The 22004-nt window shown below is 34.2% G+C and overlaps 1 protein-coding gene across 9 annotated transcripts in view; it reads left to right on the top strand.

The window, feature by feature from the left end:
- Positions 1 to 22004, top strand: part of LOC133526667 (rap1 GTPase-activating protein 1) — a 413034-nt gene that overhangs the window by 336909 nt on the left and 54121 nt on the right. For 5 of the 9 annotated variants that reach the window (XM_061863365.1, XM_061863371.1, XM_061863364.1 and 2 more), the window contains one exon: positions 20363 to 20395. The exons of 3 other annotated variants lie outside the window; for them this stretch is intronic. In XM_061863365.1, the coding sequence (XP_061719349.1) occupies positions 20363 to 20395 (33 nt within the window). Of the gene's footprint in view, positions 1 to 8527; positions 8658 to 20362; positions 20396 to 22004 lie in introns of those variants that run through there. One more of the 9 variants, XM_061863373.1, reaches the window with a different exon arrangement.

Below are 22004 nucleotides of genomic sequence, written 5' to 3'. Positions count from 1 at the left end.
TAGACATAAATATTTACTATTACTTTTCAATGAAGTTGATGTAACATTTTAAGCCTCACAACACTATTTTCGCATAAATACTTCATTGACGCCGTAGTTCTATATACGTAAACATTAGATACATCATAGTTCAAAATATTTTAATATTTACATTGAACTATGATAAAGCAGGTACATAGAAATAATGTTATTTATTTTATACTTGAGATCTCCAACTTTTAGTCATGCACCAGGGCCATACTGACCTCTTAATATATACCATCAAAATTAGAGGTTTAATAATGGGTTTCTATGCTTAATGTTAAAACAATGGCCACTTTAGATTTCATTACCACACTCAAGATAAATCCACGACCTTAACTTAATTGTTCTCACATACATTCTTAACACAATACCATGGCAATACTCTTAACGTGCAAGCTCATCAATAGGTTAGTTTTTGCCTGGGAATCTAACCGTTACATGACAAAACAATGGATGGCGAAACCTTGATGAAACTTAGCGTTCGGTGTCATTGAAATGTGCTACATACCGGGCTAATAAACATAAATAAACATGCTACGGCCAGTTTGATTAAGTAAATATGAGTAAATTTATGTAATAACTGAATGACACTAATTTTAAACATACAATTTTGAAACTAAAAATGTAGATGCAATGCACTTTTCATGTATGGGCTCTCAACTCAGCTATAATATTCATAAGCAAACGCTGTAGTCAACTATAATGAAATTGACCAATCACGTGGCGCCGCGGTCTAGTGGAAAAGACATTAACGCGCGAATATTTTCATAAGTAATATTCATATATTATGCATGCGTTGATGTCTTTTGTACTACTACTGAGATACTTACGTATTTTTCTTCAATTATTTAGTTTGTATAGTAGAAAAAGTATTATTATAGATGACTCGCAGAGAAAGTATTGTATAATAGTGGTATATATTATTATATCACGATTGTATAAAGTACTATTTTGCACGGCTCAATTTGATAAAGTAAGGCTTCCCAAATACTGGCACTATGATCAATGTATTTTGTCGTTTCACAATATATACAATTCTTGCTAGTTAATTTAATCCTACAATACTTCCGTTCTGCGTGCAACAGACGTTGATAATTTTAATAAGCGAACCAGCACCCGATGATTAACGAGTAGCACTTATGTTATTATAAAATCACCACAATATGCCACTGATTGGTCTGATTAGTTCATTGGCACTGGCAGCCAGTGGAACCAATTTGTTCGGATAATGAAAGAGTGACGCGAAATCGGTGCAGTGCAATGTACCCCGATCGAAAATACTTTATAATAAAGCTTGAAGCTTTTCCGCATAAAGACATTTCTTATAGGTACCAAAAATATCTCGCTTTTTTATCCGATCAACGAAGGACGGGCTAACTTTTATTTTGCAACCCGAATGGCTTAACAAATTTAAATTACTGCGTTAGGTTTCGTTAGATTTGTCTGCGTACAAGTGACCATGAAAATATTTTAACAGGGAAGAAATGTTCACTTCACAGTTTCAGTGGCATATCAGCAAATCAGTCGTGAATAAATCTGTCTAGAGATATCTGTACAGCAGCCACGAGATAAGTCGATGATATTCCGACGTGGCTTACATCTCCGCTGCACCAGAGGCGCTTTTCGAAACGGGAATCGACTTTACTTGCCCTGTACGGCTTATGCCAATTCGTGTTCCTTTAAGGGAGAAATAAAACGATATATGCAGTTTTATGATGTAGGGGAATACGGAATCAGTCTGGAGCCAGTAATACTGGCGGGTGATGGCTTGAACCGTACTAAGGTTATACGGCTTTCATTTATGACCGTATGGCGTGACGTATGTTTGTTTGGTAACATGTGTAACCTTTAAAATTGCGCTGCCGCTGACATCATAAGACGTCAATAGTACTGTTTTGAATAACTTTGTCCGAGATCCTATCAAATTATCAATTGGAGGCATTTTATGAGCGGGTGTCAAGGTTCAAATTTCTATATAAGTATAGAAAAAATTTAAGGTAGCATATAGTTGTCTTTCACGCCAAAATCTTTTTATCTGCCTCCTAGATATATCCTATACAGAAAATTAGTTTTAAATGATAATAATAAAATTGAAAGCATGTAACCAGAAATTATCTTAGTACGTATCTTAGCCTGAGAAACTCACGTTCACGCATAAAATATGCATATTATGTCATCAAATCATACACTATTCAGATACGCTACCGCACAAGCCTGCGTTTCTACTAGTATTACGCAGACAAGTCTATTAATTTACAAACAAATGTTCCTCAATTAACAGCGCGTAATTAACATCTTCCAACACTCGTTAGCTTCAGTTTACGATTGACGTCTATACGAATCCACAAATTCGGTGAGTCAAATTGTGAGTCACATTACGGGATCCCTTACTAATGGACCAGATCTCTCAGTTTGATAAAATTCAAATCTACCCTGATGAAATGATCCTGCGGTAAAATTACTGATTCGTTCTTTACTGTTCCGTACTTTGTTTGTACTTAGTAAGCTTTTAGTAGCAGTAGTACTGCACTCTGTATTTTTTTTTGTACCACGACGGTGGCAAATAAGCATACGGCCCGCCTGATGGTAAGCAGTCACCGTAGCCTATGGACGCCTACAACACCAGAGGTATTACATGCGCGTTGCCGACCCTCTAAAAACCTGTACACTCCTTTTTTGAAGAACCGAGCGGTATCGGCAGGGTGTTCATCCTCACACCCTAGAACCTACATGACATGACATTTAACAAAAATACAAAAGACAACTTATCCCTTTGAGGGATCTCTTCTAGTTAACCTTTGAGTAGATGAGAGGAGAGAGTGAAAAGATTGTGACTAATGCAGAAAATGTACTTACAACAAGAAAAAGGATATAAGCACATACATAATTTATTAAAAACCTAAACATGTACTTCCCAAAAAGGAATAGGGAAATAACACTAAAAATTTAAAATAAGTAGAAAAATATGAAACAACTATACAATAGAAATGTAGGCAAATTAATCAGTCAGATAACCATAGCATCTTTAACTTTCCCTTGAGCGAGCTTTTTATCAGCTTATCTATCACCCAAGCTAAAGTGGGATTGTGTTAGTATCCACATTTATGCTTGCCTTACACGTCTGCTTTAATATTATACTCTTTTAAATTTAGCGAATTATGTTTAGTGAATTATGTAGTATTTAGTCACAGGTATAAAATCAGAAATAGCAAAATTATATCACAATAACGACTTTGTTTTAGTAATTGAGAGCATAGTGGAATGGTTCAAACCATGAAACCAGGTACAGTTGGGACCACTCACTGGCTCGTGCTGACTCATAGATGTCTTTTTGTATCAATGCCAACATTGAAACCAAAACAATGCACTTTGCACATACCCCATCATCTGCAGTACCCTATTTCCATTGCTATAAGATGCAGATTCCAGTGGCAAATTGTTTCCGAACTGAATTATTAGTGTCCGCAACGTAATCGTCTTGCGTTCGGAATAATCGCATGTTGTAACAGCTTTAGACAGGCGTGAACGTTGTGTGTAAATAGAATATGCAATGAAACGTGCAGTACACGGTTAGGGTTCGTTGAAACGAAAACCTTGAGAATTTGATGCAGCGTGCGTCTAAATGGGTACAGGCGACGTCAATGACACATACAGTTAGCTGCGAAACTATCCCCATAGTAGCATCTTAGTAGAATCTGCACAAGTAATGTCGATTTAAGTTAGTACTCCTTGAAATTCGATACAAAATCGCTTATAGTTTTTTTGTAATTTAGGATCGGAAAATAGAAAATTTCATCATTCTTTTATGTTATGTGATTTATTTGTTATTTTTCTATGCGTTATTGTGCAACTATGGCAGCTAGACTCGTTATAAGGGTACATGTTACGATGAGTAAGATGCAAATGTACTTACCTTTTATGTTTTATGTTTGACATTGATAATCCGAAACCTGAGTGACATCGGTGGGAATAAGGTGGGACTAATTTGACATGACACGTAACAATAATTATGATAATAATACAATTATAATAGGGTAATTATTCCAGTAACTAGTACAAACGTCACATCGTCAAACCATAATTATAATTGCTTGTTTACGTTAACGTGCGGACGCGAACACTAAATAAATTAAGTTGCAAACATAATGTTCCACAGTTAACCGTAAATAACTTTGTTGTCGTATAGGGAGGGTACACACATTCTGTAATTTAATTACTATGTTAATATTGCTGTTCTTGTATAAAGCGATAACTATTTAATTAATCAAAACCATCCAGCAAATGTTTTCTAGACATTATGTTAGAATCTTACAATATGATCCGTTGATAAATCATCCTGAAATGTCGTTTTTGTACTCTTTTTCGGGTATAGAAATATTATTATTATTATTTTTTTTAATATATTTTTATTTTACGAATACTAGTGCCAATTAGTAGTACTGACGAAGTCTGCGTTGCGGATAACATACAAATTGGATTATTTTTTAAAGTTATGGTAATCGAACCTTTTCCGTGGACCGTAAATTAGTCAAAACACATATTCGTTGAATGCATTAAATAATTTAAAGAAATACAGATAATTGTCACGGAACCCGGCACCTTAAAAATCATCTTTTTTTTTGCTACTGTTTTTACAGCGGTGCAATTTGCCGCCGTATCCGCTATTCCTATTGAATTTCAATAGGATTTCCAAGTATCTTGAGGTGTTAAATGTTTTTAGCAATAACATTTTGTTATTTTATCTTAAAATTACACGTCCTGTGATTAAATGAATTATTTACTTGAACTTTATTTCACAATTTAACAAAAAAGTGTACAAATGGTAGATTACGCCTTAAGGGATTCCCTACCAGTCAACCATTTATCTGCTCCCTTTTTCTTCACTAAAGGAAAGTGTGCAAATATTAGTTGGGTGTGTATTTTTATAAGAACATTGAAGCAATACATACTAACTAGACAGAACGCTATCAATACATTTGAATTTACAATGTATGTAGAAAGGGTAAGTAATTGATTTATTCTACTAAACTTGAGTTTATTGTCATAATTTTCTGGGTCGAGACGACCCAGGTTAGGAACCCAGTTTGACCCAGAAATGTACGACGTATTGTCAATGTCAGATGACAATAATTACGTTGGGGAAAATGGGCCAGACGTTACACAATATGTGACCTAGTTATTTGCGCCCCAAGAAAATCAACTTTTAGGTACAGATGATATTCTTAAGTACATTGTACCTGAGTTTCTGACTACATGCTGTTTCCATACAAAGTACACTAAGTCGCTGACCTTATGTTAGCATTTACTGTTCCCTTTACGATTGACATTTATTCTCGTATGCACAATAGACAACCTTGAGACGGGCCGTAACTTGGTTATGGTTACGTCACGGCCGATAAGGTTGAATCATGCGTGAGAAATTTCTAGATCTGATTATTATTTAAGATTTTTCATTGTTGGTGTGTCTTTCAATCGTTTCACGCACATAATGGTATGGTACGAGAGAAATAGCCTCCCACCGCACCCATTATTGATCTTGTCGCTTTCAATTTTTAGAATTCTAATACATATTAGAAGGGTAGTTTTTCTCTTATCACCTTTACGGCAGACTTTATTAAGCAGCATGCAAGTTGCCTTTATGTGAAATGGTCACTATCCCGATGATGACCTGATTTCCTATCATGACCCAGCATGTATGATTACATATTGTGCGTTTAGTACTTCGCAAACCTCACTGCAGCTGGTTATTTTCGTTATCACATATCATTAAGAACTCCAAAGTATTTCCGGACGATTTTCGCAGGAACATCTTAAAATATCCACTAACATCGGTTCGATTTATTTGAAATGTCATGTTATTTCGTTCTTCATTTAATTTCTTACCTTTTATCCAAACATTAGCCCGTAAAATATTATTTTAAGGATGACAAGTTAAAGAAATATACATAAATATCGTATTTGCCCAATACATTTCATACACTAAGAACAAATTAAGTTACTTTCTTATGATAACATTTTTATTTGTGTTCTTTACAAGTAGTCACATTACTATTTAAACAATATAAACGGAGGACGCTGATTGGAGGCGTTGGTATTTTTTCCCTGTATATACGACATTTATTTCGTTTAATAAATTTCATATGAGCAATTCCAAAGACGAGTGGACTGATATTCCACATCTCTGGCGAAACTCAGGAATTGTATTACATACAACATTACAAGTTTTGTCTGTTGCCAATCCGTTTGGTAGTTTGGCCGTCTGCCAAGTTGAGGCTTGTAAAGTTGTAGTTGGGTCAAAAGTTGTGTAAATGTTTTCCGCATGTTAGTCTCGCGCCTATTCGTTTATATTTGATGTAAATGTGAAGCAACTAATAAATAGAAAATGTTCTAGAGAAATGTACAAGAAACTTTACAATATTTATTTTAAGCGTTCTGGGAAATCTGCACTTGAATCAGATTCCTGAAACTTCGCCAACATACTTTGTCTAGTTGGTAATTATTATTCAGATAATTTAGTAATGTGAATGAACTATGATTTATCTTATGGGATTATTAACTGAGTTAAAGTAAGTATAAGTACAATGAATAATCATATAAGTCATTGTAATGTCAATTAATGTTGATTACAACTACTGGTTCTAGTTGATTTTTTAGAAGAATGGGTCATACACTTTTTATTGTACAAGTATAAAAGTAATTCGTTCACGTCTTTTCTATAGACATCGCAAAGAGAATCAAATTCTAATTTTAAGCTGCTCTCTTACATGCGGGATATACTTTTTCTCAGTACTTTCGACTAAATAAAAATAACTTTATTATATTGTATATTTATTAGTATATTAGGTATTGTTTTAATACTTATATAAGTAGTATGTGTGTTTGTATTTAATAGTCTCCATATTTAGCTCCTTGCACTACCTGTTGACTTTTGTATGAGTTCGAAATTTCCTGCTACCTAAAGGTTGTCTGGAAGAGATCGCTTTTTAGCGATAAGACCGCCTGTTGTTACCTGGTTCTATTTTCCTTTAAAATTCATTTGTAGTTTTACATGTATGTAAAATGTATAATTGTTGGTGCAATAAAGAATATTTACTTACTTACTTACTTACTTACTTTATATTATGTAATGAATGTACCTGGGTCGTTAACATTTATTATATTGTCCACAGAAGAGACCTTTATATCAAATGTATTTGACCCGTATAGTCAGTATTATATGTTTAAACTTTTGTACCATAATATGTTGTAATCAGGCAAAGATTCGTTCGAATCTCTGACGTCCACTGCACTAGAATTAGAACCGTTCTTTGATCCGTTCCGAATGCAAAGTTTACACTTTCCAAGAAGTAAACTGTTTTCTACGCTATCTAGTCTCGTTTGTAAATAAATGGGGATATTAGTGCACCTGTTAATACACTGATGTGTATACGTAGTCGACCTTGTCAGGAGTTTTTACAAGAAATACTTCGCTTGCAGTAGTAGCTAATTGCGTAATGTACAAGCTAATACACATAAAATTCAAGGTAAGGTAGGTATTATTTTGAACATTATAGCACATAACACGTAAAAGTACAAAAAGGGGACTCAATGCCTCATGCAATTCTCTACCCATCTAACGTAACATGTATACTTTATCATTCTTTCATACAATTTTTACATAGATCCATAGTCAGTAGTTTTAACATAGTCTTTTTAAATCCATAATTTTTCCATATGCTTCAGGAATACAAGCTTGTTTAGATACCCTGTATTAGGTAGGTACCTATGTATTGTCCTATGAGACTGTTTTCAAACGTTTTCCTCCCGTTTGCTATGTTATGCCGTTTTAGCAAGTGAATTATATTTTGATCTATGAAAGCGGTTTGGCTTTGTATTAATTAAGCCTGTATCTACAAATACAATATTTTAAAAACTTTTCATGTTTTGAGTACTTGATACAATTCTAGCCACATAGGTACTTTACGGATCTAGTCCCGGGGTGTACATCTGCACCTACATGCGAAGTATGATGAAGTTTATTTCCAAACCTTTAAAACCTCAACAAAATGAAATCTATGGTTCAGTCGCAATATTAACTATTAATCTTATGACATGTCTTCTTCTCATGTATTTCACTTATTCGCCAAGTTTATGGTAGTATTTAGGTAAAATAAAAATTAAACTTTTAATAATATGTATGGCTGTCTGAATATTGATATTTATTTTCCTTTAATTAATATTATTGTTAGAGGAAAACCACATTGTTATAACCATTCGAACAAAACAAGTGCTGATACTGCCCTGTTAATCAATTATTCCGTGTTTGAACATCCTACTGGACACAATTCACTTGAAATTATTAGCTGTGTTTTAATGAAAACGTATTTAAAGCACGAAACTACCATATACACCGAACTACACAATTTCGTTCAAGTAACCACGTAGTTATTGACATAATAATTGTAATACAAAAACTGCGAGTAAGAATGCGCAAGATTCAGTGACGCGACAACTGCCGAACGATTGCTATGTTCGTGTTGAAATTTAATATTTATGGTTTCTTATTTTAGTGCTGTGAAGTTTTGTGATATTCGGAATGATCGTGTAAAGTACTTATGGAAGCTCAAGAATTAATCGTGTTTCGAGATTTTAGTGTAAGTTTAGTTTATTTCGTTTCAAAATACATATATAATAGCTAGAATAACGTCGAGTTGAATTTCTTATATTTACGTCTTAAATCTGGTTTTACATAAATCTGAAACATGAGCGTTTTTTTTTTTCAATGAGTGTTGCTAAAAATGTCTAGTTCATAAATCCCATTGTTTGAAAATGTATGACGAAAACAAAACGCATGACGTGTTTCTGTCTGCGTAATTTAAGGCACCTCTCCGACCTGTCACAGTGTTCTAAGAGAAAACTGTAGCTCGCAAAGAAAGCCAGTCATTGCTTCTCGAGTATTGACAGCGGTGGAACAGTTGCATAGATATTACAATCTTTATCTAATGCAAATAACTCATACGTTTGGCCACCTGAAGCGGTACTACTCTTACTATGAAATTGTGTCATTGGAGTCTCGACCATAATTTTATTTTCCAGTAGGATAAACCGTAAAAGCCACAATTTCCTTGCTCAGCTAAACTGTCTATCTAGAGCAAATGTCATAAAACTTATTCGTGCCGCACAAAGACTTAAGTTTATTTTCGTAACTGCATCCTATGGATCGATCGGCTGAGACTACGCTAAAAATATAGGCCTTTCGTGACCCAGTAAAGACGATTAGAATATTCTATTTTCTACTTATACGATAATCTAATCAAGGAGACGATGTAATCCAATCAAAATCAATAATGAAGATACACGTACAAATTCTTATGCTTTCATTTATTAAACATTTTGGAGTTTGCTTTGTCGAGATTTTCTCCATTGTTCGAGTTGTGGGAAAGTCATAAAAAGGACGTCAGTACCTTATGAAGTTAGTCTACACAATTAGACAGATTTATCTTAATGCCTATACATGTGATGCAGTGGTTTTTACTCAATTTATAATAAAAAAACTGCGCGTGAAATTTACTTTCTTGTGGCATAAAACTTTCCAATGCGTTTATTGCATGTGCGCTATTATGCAAGGCGATCATTTTGATTATTAGAGTTTTGCATATAATGAAGTTGTAATTGTAGTGCAATCTGGTGTTCGTTGTGTATAGAAAGTTGTGTGGGCATAATAGTCGAACTCATAATAGGCGTTATCTTAAACAGATCATAATTTGTGACCGCGGCCGGCAAAACGTACCACTTTGTCGCTTGCCATAAGGACAAGATTTGCTAGTATCTTAATACGAATAACCTGTCAAGGCGTCCTTATGGCAAGCGACAAAATGCGACTTTTTGCCAGCCGCGGTCTCATTTTATTCTAGTCTCAAGAATACATCGGTTATAACCCAAAATACCTACATTTGCATCTAGTGTTTTCTTCATTATTTCATTCAAATAAGTCTGAGCTTCTTCATAATGAGCTGCTGATCATAAGATAAGTAAGTAGTTTATTCTACGTTCTTAGCCTTCGCCGTTTTCCGAATCAATTTAATTGAACAAGCAGTAAAAAATACACAAACACATACTTGAACAGAGTAGAAATTTGGGGAAAACAAAACAAATCAGCTTAGAATAAATTTAAAAGTGGAAAAATTACTGGTGAGACTTGAACTCACGGCCTCTGGATCGATATTCCAGCGCTCTGCCATCTGAGCCACCAAGACCTCATCCATAGGCAGCAAACTTTCAGATGGCAGAGGGCTGGAGTATCGATCCAGAGGCCGTGAGTTCAAGTCTTAGTCAGTAATTTTTACACTTTTAAATTTATTCTAAGCTTAATAGCATCGTTCGCAGACGTTTCTGCTTGTTAAAAATTAAAACAAATCAGCTCAAATCAGCGGTATGTATTAACCGCAAATAACGTCGTACTAATCGGTTCTCTGGAAACGAGACGGTCGGACAAAAGATTGACATCATCGCACGCGATGGCCACTCGAGCGCACTTCAGATTGCACAACAGCTAATAAAGAAATTATAATTACGACTGTGGCTAGGTTAGCTAACAGCAATCTGGACGAGTGTGGATTCTGAAGTAAATGTTCATGGAAATATACAACTTTTCGTACTTCCTACAACTTTTATTTTGCAAGGTTTCTAAAGTAAACAACTCATGGGCGGACCCGTACTTAATACTGCGTAAAATTTGACTAAAGCGAAATATTCGAATGTCGGATCTTTTAAGATAAAAATCATTTTTTTACATGTCATTTAATAAAAATATTTTACTTTGATAAAACCTTAGTAACTTGTATATGTAAGAATGATTTTCATTAAATTTCTGAGTTTTTGATAGTGAAATATTTCTTATTATAGTACAAAATATTTTCAACATCTGTATTTTTATGACTGTACTACCTATTGTCTTGTTACTTTTTGTAAAATGTCTTTTATAAACAACTGCTTGATCTCAAACAAGTCTTACTTCAATTTTATTTTACTAAGGTCGCACGTCAGTGTGTTTTTGCTTGAAAACGTGGGACCATATTGTTTAAGATTCATCTAAGGTGAAATTGTATGAACAATGACGATGTTCATTGTGATAATCAGTGAAATTTGATGTACTGTCAAAAGAAAAAGTCCCTTATTATGAAGATAACATTTTCACATATCATACCAACACAACACATAAGTAGTATAAAGTAAAACGCCTACCTTCTTACGGGTATCTTAAATTAAGTATTGATTGAGATCTTCTAGAAATTACACGTTACAAACAGATCACTAAATGAAGTGAAGAGAATTGTAAATTCTTCAAATAAATTCAAGCGCAAAGCGATTGCTGCAGTGAGTCCCCATAGACCCGCTCCGTTCAGGAGTCGCAGGACGGCAATTGAAGTTACCTTAGCTATGCGCAAGGTATTAAGGTAATTGGGACACGTCAATTAACTATATGCTTTATTCCTTTGACCTACAAACTCAAGGTTTGTTCCCGGATTGTCTTAAACATGCATAGGTAAAGTATAACGCCTTATAAATTCTCACACACATATTTCAAAGTTCCTAATTATTACTAAAATTAACTTAAGAAAAATATTTAAACAAAGCAATTGCAAATCTAAAATTGGAAAGCACTTGCCATACTTTGTGTTAACGCTATGAAAAATGTTTTAGCATTGATTCTTTGCCTAGTTTGTTTTTTTAATTACTCTTGTTTGACTTTCACTTGTTACGAATTAAAATTAGCTAAGAACAAACAGTAGCGTTGCAATTCAAGCAAACCGTTAAACTAATCCAGAGTAACAACCTTCCACGGAGGTATTTCTCCCGAAGTCGATTAGTGTAATTATTTTATCCCAAGTTTGATTAAATAGAGTACCAACGTAATCAAGGCCCAATCAGAGCCGAATTCATTAGCGTTATCTGGAGTGAGGCTCGACAAACAGCGGCGGGTGTAAAATCGACACGTTCTTTTGTTATTGACGTGTCAATTGTCACGTAACTAAAGTTTGTTCGATGTATATCGAAATTCCGCAAGTCCATGCAGAAATCTAAACGAGTTTGACTTTTTTTACAAGGGAACAAATGTCACATTGCTATATCCAATTTTGACTCGAGTTTTGATACATATCGACATAGTTGTGACAAGTGTGACTAGTGACGCGATGCTCAGATAACAAGTTCATTACGAGTTTTAATTTCCGTGTTCATATGAAACATTGCGTGTTTGTATAAAGCTTTTTAAATGTATTTGATTTGTTTATCTATTTTTAAACCTCCCAAATTTGACGTTTGATATTACCGAGGAAAGTGAAAAAGTTTTCTTGGCTTAATGAGTTCATAACATACGAATTTTGCAATGCAATTTTCGATTGTAGCGAGTTATCAAAGTATAAAATGTTTCAAAGTATAAATCTTTAGGCATTATTCAGATAAACTAATATGTATGACTATACAATATAGTAATCAATGTAATCATTATTGACATTGACTAATGTCAATAATGATTACATTGATTACTCTTATAAGATTTGTAAGTATGAAACTTTCGTTAAAGCCTAAAATACTCTTGTAAGTTTTACTTACAGTGACAAAGCTATTTGTTAGAATAAGATAATGATATTCATCTCTCGTTCTGTAGTATAGCTGTGTCCCTACTTACCTAAGTTATCTTAGGCTTAACGAAAGTTTTGTAAGTTCTATTTAAATATAAAACCTAGGTTTCTACTTCTAAGTTTGTTATCACCAAGTAAATACTGAATGCGGTCGAGTGAAACTGCTCGCTTTCGAGACGGAGTTAACTGAGCTACTGAACGACGCGATTCATTGCTATCGGCGAATGAATGAGCGGTTCTTGGACGAGAACCGTTCTGATTTGCAGCTGTTTCCGGGATCAATCCTTTAAATATAGCGACAATATATTTAGGAGACTTTACGAGCGATATTTTTGGTTCATACCCCAAATATAAAGCAGATTGTTAATTTTCTTAGGTATTTCATGAAATTCTTTCGTTAGGGATTTTCCCTGAACTGTATGAAGGAAATCATAAGCTATTATTTTAACTCTATGAACTATTTTCAGCGGCATGTAGCGTACGCACAAATCGAGGTTCATTATACAACAATATTAAACCGGTTTACTTTAAACTCTATAGAACTCTGTAAATTCGATATGTTACTTAAAGTTTGTGTCATGAAAGCAAAAAAGGGGTGAAAAATAAATTATGGTTTATTACGCGCCAGCATTTTTCCGGGCTGAATGTTCAGGCTTGCGGGCGACCTTAATGAATGCACTCGTGTGCCTATGCATTTCGAATGCTATAATTGCACTACCTCGTATATCGTTTTGTAGTGTTATCGAAAAAACAACCTTATCTTGTACGAAATAACGTTCACTTGTAATTGCCGCGTAACTTTTTTTTTACAGTTTCAGTAAGTACGCAAAGGGTACGCTTTCGTATTTACCTGTGCCACCAAACATTTTTACGCCTTTAAAGTTGGCAGCACTCGTAAAATACTGCTAACTTCTGATTTGTTTACAGTTTTTTTTTTCAAAGACCTGCAAATCTGTTTTAGTTTTGTATGGGCGTGTTCTTGTAATTTTTTTGAGTGACGCAGAATATAAAGGCTTTTTGTTTAATTGTATTGTACTGACTTTTATGCTCGTTCATTGCAACATACTCGTAAACACGTTTACCATTTAACTCGGTATTAGGATTCTTAGTCGAATTGATGCAGTTTTGATTATTTCAAAAATATAAAAATAACTCTAATTGTTATTGGCTATGTATATGAGATATAATTTAAAATCTCTGCAACCATTCACTTAATTGTAGTTTAAACATAAACCCATTGTAAACGTATTAAAAATGTCCCTACAATAAGATTACCGAGAATTAATGAAAGATTCTTTCCAAGACCAAGCTATATCTTATTTACCGCACGGCCGAATATAAGCCGGCTTACTCCAAAGCCTGCTAAGATTTTCCTATTTTCTCGTCTCCAGGTGCAGCCTTGGAAATAGAAAAGTTTTATTTCATTTTTCTGAAGCCGAGTTCGCCGATCTGGTTAAGCGGTTCAAGTTTTAGAATGAAGCGTGATTGGTTTTATTTGGTTCAACTTCGTTTTTAGAACCGCAACGAAAACTTCTAAGTTTCAACTTGCCATATTAAAATTTTAAATTCCACTTTGATCGTAATTATTCCTGATTATCCGTCAATCACCCCTTTTCAGATTTGCTTAAAGCAATTAATTTTCCATCACATTCAAATACATAACTATGTCAAGATAAAATCATTTTTACAATGTGGTTTTGCTTTTTTATATTTGCCTCAGCTATTTGATCCAATTGCAATATATACACTGAATGCTAATGTATAGGTACATAAAGTAGGTAAGTCAAAAGTTTATTGTCTACTAGCGACCCGCCCCGGATTCGCGCGGGTTACACAAACAAATTATACACCTAAACCTTCCTCAAGAATCATTCTATTTATTGGTGAAAACCGCATGAAAATCCGTTCCGTAGTTTTTGAGTTTATCGCGAACACACATACACGCGGCGGGGACTTTGTTTTACAAGGTGTAGTGATGCTACGAAATAATTTAATTTTTAGAATGCTTTATACTTTTCGATTCTTCCTCTATGTTCCTATGCCTTCAACTCGCCTGAAAGTTGTTTGTATGTTCCATAATGAGAACAGTTATGTCTGCCGCATTATGGTTATCATTATCAATGTTTGCTTCTTGCAATGTAAGATATTGCTCGTTTAAACTTAGATCAGATAACATAGTTTCACACTTTCGCAACAAAGGCTTTGTTTGGTCTTCGTATTTGTAGCACTTTTGAATTCTACTATTGTTGTTTTCCACGCATTTAAGAGTGTTTTGTGACAAAACTTTCATTCCAAACATTGAGTCTAAAGTGATTTTGGTTACTTTGTATGTAAAAAGTTTGATTAAGTTTTGTGTGTTAGATACATATAAGGTACATTCGCTCGTACTTGAAGGTTGTAAGGGTTCCTAACATTGTATATCTTTCACATTGTAGTTTAATATTGTCTTTTTTAGTGTCTATGTGCAGCTTTGAATTGATTATTAACCAAGCAAACATTACTGAATTCGTAGTCCATCCTGCCATGTTTACATGCACTATGCAGTCACAGCGTTAATTTTAATTCAACCTGGCTGTTTGTGTGTGCCTGGTTGTTTCTCCGTTTTGGCTCACCATTGTCATTTTATTTCGGATGTGACGTGATGCGAATTCTTTATGGCCTCTATCCAGGCACAAAAGGAACAGAGTCGTTTGAGGCGTTATAACTGGCGTAACATTACCTAATTTCACTTTCATTGTCGCTTTTCAATACAGGAAAATCGTTACTTTCGCTAGTTTTTATGTAAACGTCTGCATATTACTAAAGTTTTCGGAAAGTATCAACTTTCCGAGTTGTAATTTTTTTTTGTTTTACTTTAATACTTGCTCTTAATATTACCTTCATTGCGACATAACAATCAGTTTCCTTCTGCCTGTTAGGTACCTAATTTCCAATATAGCTTTATGTTTCGTATGAGTTATATTTTATCTCATGGCTTTAGAATAATATCCTTTTGGCAACCTTTACTGTTATTAATATATTCAATAGGATCCCTCACAACTTCGGTATTAAAGTCAATGATCAAAACAACGCTAAGAAAAATCAAGCGAATTACGAACGAATTGGCATTGGTGTTCTGTTTGGCATAATTGCCAGCCCTTGTTATCTTAATGGTGGATCCGATCTGCCTTTGGGAGCGTTTTCAATACCAACAATCGATTGTTTAGCGACTTTAGCGATTACTGGGATAGGCCCATTGATGTAAGTAAAAGGGGTAGATATGTGACGTTAATAGTTGACAAGACTAAAATCTGGTCCAGCACTCACTCATTTGCAAATACTACACACCATTATAATGTACATGTGCACAACGAGCAACAGGGATAACCAAATATAGTTAACAGTGCTGCGCAAGCGAGACCCCTATATTTTGCGTATTCCTCGAGGTGCAACAGAGAAAAACTAATAACATTATACAAATGTGTAGGCGAGACGTACATACTTCTTACATTGTCGTCTTAAAGTGATATTAAGTCATTTCGATTTTTAAAAAATACAATGATTTGATATTACCTAATCTTAGACCGTCTCTCACTTCAAGCAAATATCTGAGCGAGCGAGTTACACTGAGATTAATATCAAATGATTGACTATCATATTTTTAAAGCATGAAATTGACCCTCGTTTTTTACTTCTGAAACCCTGGTCGACTATTCACTATGTTCAACTAACGTGTCGCCTCGAGAAAACCAGTATAACGATATGATCTCAGTTGATAGGGATCTCGAGGTTTCACTTCTGATGGTTTTTCGGAAAAGACAAGTACGCTTGACAAGAGATAATGTAATCACTGGTAATTCGTAGTTACTCCTGGTATTTATATATTCCAATCGTTCACCGAGCGCACGACTCAAGATAACCAATATAAAAGTGTGAACCTTGTTTATTCATAGTTACGATACGTATACGGATTCACTTATATTGGACAAGTTGTAAGTCATGGGAATAAGCGCCTTCAACGGCGGTCTTTATTAGGTAGCGTCAGGAAACAAATATTTATAAAATATATACGAAATTAAAATAAATAGGCACTTTATTTATTTTATGGAAAACAATTTTTTTTTCGCTAACACAAATAAAATATGTAAAACTGTATGTATTTTATATGTAAAACCGATAGTTTATCTATACAATTAAAAAAAAATATGCGGAGAGGGCGGTATAAAAAGGAAAATTATAATGTATGGAGAAAAAAAAATTGTATCAAAAACGAAACCGAGCATCATTTTTAATTTTCACAATTCAATCGCTAGGCATTTCCACAGCTGCAGCTCGTTTTAAAATAGAAATAAGTGAAAGTTTTTTCTCTAAACATTATAGTTTTCATTTTTTTAACGTTAATACTGATTTTGAAGTTATATTTTTTTTAATCATTCCCTATCGAAGGCGAAATTAGCAATGTCCCACTTTTCTCGATTTGAGACGGCAGCGTGCCCTTACATTAGAATGTTCAATTTAAAGTATTCGTTCTGATTTTCATCACCTTAGTTGCTCTACAAAGAGGACAAATTAAAACAAATACTCAAACGGTAAATACGTAGTTAGGGAGTTTCGTTCTGTTTATAATCAGCAGTTCCACTACACTAATTGCCAGTTTTTGGATGAAAATGCTTAATTTGTAAACAAAAACCACAAAAATCACTATATGTGTACCTATAAGACTTTAAGTGTTCCCTCAATTCTTCATGGATTCCATCATTAGAACTTTGAACCCGGGACGGGACCATCGGCTTTATAGGCAGGGTCACTGCCCACTAGGCCAGACCAGTCATCATACATTTTACTTGACAAATAGAGATGATTATTATTTATTTCTTTTGTTTATGATAAAAGGTTAAATTTGATTGATCTAATATCTGTTCTAAATATTTTTACACAGTTTTCAACATACATAAATACATCTTAAAACTACACTATAACTCGCATATTAAAATTGTAAATCGAGCTCTCGTTAAAAATGTTGTCCATAGTTTTCCTATTGTTGTACAAGTACTATTTAGTAATTTTTGATGGACTATTCCCGATATTTGGATTTCAAGTTAATGCAAGATATTGTTTTAACAATACTATCAGAAAAATTGAATTTTTGGTTAACAACCGGAAATAAAAACCGGTTACATTCTATAGTTTCAAGGAATAGGAGCACATGATTTAAAAAGTTGCATTATTTATAAAAAAAATTGCTGACTCTACAATGCATGAAGTGGGCAGGCCTACTTGACACTCGGATAAACGTGTTACTCACATGGGTAATGCATTATTTAGCTGTCGCGCTCACTCAATAACAAGGAAATTTTTAATTTTATTTAGAAAAAATTATGTTTTCAAATGTTATAACAGTACTTACGAATGAAAAGTGATACCGTGAGCTTTGTTTTTGTGCTTGGAGCTATTGAAGCACTGGAAAAAGGCGCAACACGGCATTCTTTGGCAATATTTTATCGAATTTGATGACAATGTTGACACTTCAGCGTCACCCGTACGACTAATTCAATATAGGTCCCGGAACCTATATTTTGTGGCTCATGATCGAGCGCCTGGTACCTCATCTACCCCTATTACGTACATCAATGGATAGGCCTGCGATTGGTGTGGTGCCCGCTTTATTGTCAGTCGGTTAAGAAAGCGATGTCCTAATAAGAATTCTACCCACATAAAACTAAACAGTGTTAAAAAGGAACACAAGATTGTCTGTTGGTAAAAGTCTACGTAAGATTAAGTTATTATTTTATGGACCCATAAAACACTTCTTCAAGATTTTCCAGTTTCACTCATAAATAGTGGCATTTCATGAGCATTGATTACATTCCTGACACAATAAGTTTTTCGATTATTAGATTAGTAAGTGTTGTAACACATTCGTAGACCGCTGACCCACGTCTACTACTAATCACTTTACTACGCTAATCACTTTATATCACTTTGTATTAAGAAGGAAGTGCTAATATGATTGCAAAAGTCTCTACAAATCAAATATGTTTTCGGTGAATTAAAAACTTCCCGAACCAAAAGCCGACTCGGTGATTAGTCACTAAATCATGATTCGAATTTCCTATAAAACAGTTATTTGAAATATATTTTTCTAATTTTCTACAGAATTGCTTCATAAAGCTCTCATCGGCACCTGTGCTGGACGTTTCAGGATTTTTCTGAATATGTTAAATCTATTTTCTTGGCGAGAACAGGCTTTTGAACGGATTCCAAATACAGTCCACTGAATTCGATGTTTATTGTCCTATTCCGAAACTGAATATATTACGGGTACTATTCCATTTTTGAAGTAAGTTGGAAATAGGTTCGAATATTCTATACTAGCTTTGTATTTTAGGATAAACCCCATCTGTTAAAATCAGAATTAAGTAAGAGTTCGCATGAATAAATGCAGAAAATTTCTTTACCTCTTCGATGTACATTTTAACATTAATTAATAATTATTTCTATCATAAATTCTTCTTCTTTGGACCTGTGATGTAATCTAGTCTTCAAAATGCTTTTGCTGTCGACCCACTTGTACTTTCTGGACAACTTTCCTAATCCTAAAGTTGGAAAGCACTTGCCATAATGTTATTATAAATAAATATTTAATCTCGGCGAAATTTACTACTAGTATTCCACTATAAATAGCTGCTAATCTTCAGAAGTGGGTATATATTACTTTTTATACCCAGCGCAATAAAATAAACGTAAAGATTTTTTTCACTTATCTTCAAACAGAACTGCCGCGAACGCGCTTTAGGTGTTTTATAGTACCAATATCTCGCCAGATAAGCTCCCCAACACCTTTATTTTCTTCGATTTATTCATGTCTTGGTATAAATTAGGTAACGATAAAGGTTCTACGTGAAATAACATTTTCCTTAGCTCTACTACTTGAAAGAGTAACCTACACATAGTTTTCATGATTACTGAGATTACAATCATGATTTTCTGTATTACTTTTTAGTCTTTCTTAAATTCACATAATAAATTCCTTGGTAATTCACAGTTTTTCAAGTTAAATATTTTTAACTACATGTTTTAAAACATACAAGATTTGCCTTCTTAACTCATGGTCGTGTCGGGACACATGCATAATAAGTTTTCGGGCAACCATGCTTAGATATAGACCTTAATACCTTAAGTAGTAGTCGATTGACCGGATAGCTACATTGCAGTTTTAGTTACAGTATAGTTGCTGTGAGATAAACGTTACAAATAAATTAACATTTAAACTGGCTGCTTTTAAACCTCGAGTCCCAGTCTGCGGTTCCGCATAATCCGGATAGATTCCCCGCCGTCCGCGGATTTAAAATGCTTTATTGTGTCCATCAAAATTATTCATTGCACTAGTTTCTTTTGTATTCTTTGGAATATTGTTACAGTTCTATTATGAAAGTTCTTATGAGAGGATTTAAAATTTTATTTCTTAATGGGCATTGGGCAATCTCAAATCGCACTTAAAACAAGGTTCAAGTCCGACCCAAGATTGAATTTCTCCACTTGTTATTTGTTTCTAAGCTTAATAGCATCGTTCGCAGACGTTTCTGCTAGATGCATTTTTTAAATGCTTTAGTGAGCAGAATGACATAATTTTGCAAGTGCTATTATTATTTTGAGCTTGATTTTATTTTGTGTATATTGTATTAATAAAGTGATACGCATGTTTTAAACTAAATGTTACAATTTATTTGTTACAGGTATTTTTCACGTGCCACGAGACGGTGAAAGAGGTAACTTTAAGCCAGAACCAAATTCAAAATTATCATAAAAGGCTCGTTGAATTTAAAACGACCGTTGAAATTCAAATGGAATTGTAGATTTAACTCGCGCTCGAAGTCGCAGCTTGCACAAGTTAAATACTTATATTAAACAAATTTTAATACACTGAAACAACCAAGTTTACGTTAACACAATATTCTCTTTATGTCTGCTGCATTAACTTGTTGAATACAAGGTGTAACAAAAATAGTGGGGCTCCGGATAAGGGTGCATTCGGTATCGTATATTGATTAGGAAAAAGTAGAAGAAAAAAATGTTTGATTTAAAGTTTTTGGCCTTTGTATAGGATTGGCTAACTTGGACGGCCTGCCCCATAGAAAAAGAGTTCCTAATTATAACACGATACCGTATATGCCCTTAATGGATCCCACTATTTTTGTTACACTCTGTATGTATACATATGATGATGCCTTTAAAAATATATAATAAATCCGATATTTCTTAAAGGTGTTTCGGAGCAATACTCCTAAATACCTGTTTATACAAATTATTTTTTGCGCTTAAATGTTTTATGGTTAGATTATTTGTTTCTCTCCAAACGATCCAATTTTGTTCGTAATAAGTACCTACCGAGGTCTCATTGAACACCGCGCATTGCATTTTTCATCGAAAACCTGAAACCACGGAAAGGCGCGGGGTATTCATGTGATGGCGTCTATTCGAACGCGTCAAATCGAACGCATTTTATTGGAACGCATTATTTTAATATATACAAAGCGCGATTCATTTATTTTCCGTGTCATAATATAAATGCTCGATATTTTTTGTTGACAAAAATTGGGCCTCTTCTAAATATTTTTATATTGGAAGCATTAAAATGACGATCTGTTTTGTTGTTGTTTGTAGCCAGACGCTTTTTATAGGTGTTATTTATAATTTCGTGAGGATCCCCTTAATATAGCTTTAAACTAACTAATTCACGTGTCTATTTATTTTCAGAACTTTATAATGAGAATTAAACAATAGAAACCTTATTAACTATACTCTCACTCATTCAAAGTTACGTCATTATAATATTATTATTATTACAACTGCTCAAGCACAAGCCTTTAAATTTGGTAATCTAATAATTTTCAGTTGTTAAGCGTCACCAATTTTATTCTGAATCCTTTATAAAATAAAGAGCCGTGTATACCATCCAAAGATAAAGGGTATATCAACGTACATTTTCATTATAATCTTACGATTTTCTCCAGGCAGTAGGGCACCTTTGTATCTAAAATTATGTGTACAATTTTCGCCGTATTCCTAAAGAAATAAGGTGCAAAAGCGTGCACATCATTTTGACATCGACACTACGTTATCTCAGATTATACAGCACAGCGGGGGCGGGCGTGATATTGCGGTAAAAACGACGCCGATTTTTATTCCTATTTTATAACACCCATTCATTCATTTTTCGGCTCGCTTTCCCATTCATTCGAAGGCCGCTTGTTTTAACAACATGAGCAATATGAGCGTGTAATGCGGGTAAATAAACTTTAGTCCTCATATTTTTAGGACTCCTCTACATGATGGCCCAGCGTAGGCCAGTCTAAGGGACGCAGCTATGAGGTGGAA

Source organism: Cydia pomonella, chromosome 16 (genome assembly GCF_033807575.1).
Source record: "Cydia pomonella isolate Wapato2018A chromosome 16, ilCydPomo1, whole genome shotgun sequence".
In the NCBI taxonomy this organism is placed as follows: Eukaryota; Metazoa; Arthropoda; class Insecta; order Lepidoptera; family Tortricidae; genus Cydia; species Cydia pomonella.
The sequence above is the reverse complement of the archived record's forward strand: the minus strand, read 5'-3'. Positions and strand labels throughout refer to the sequence as shown.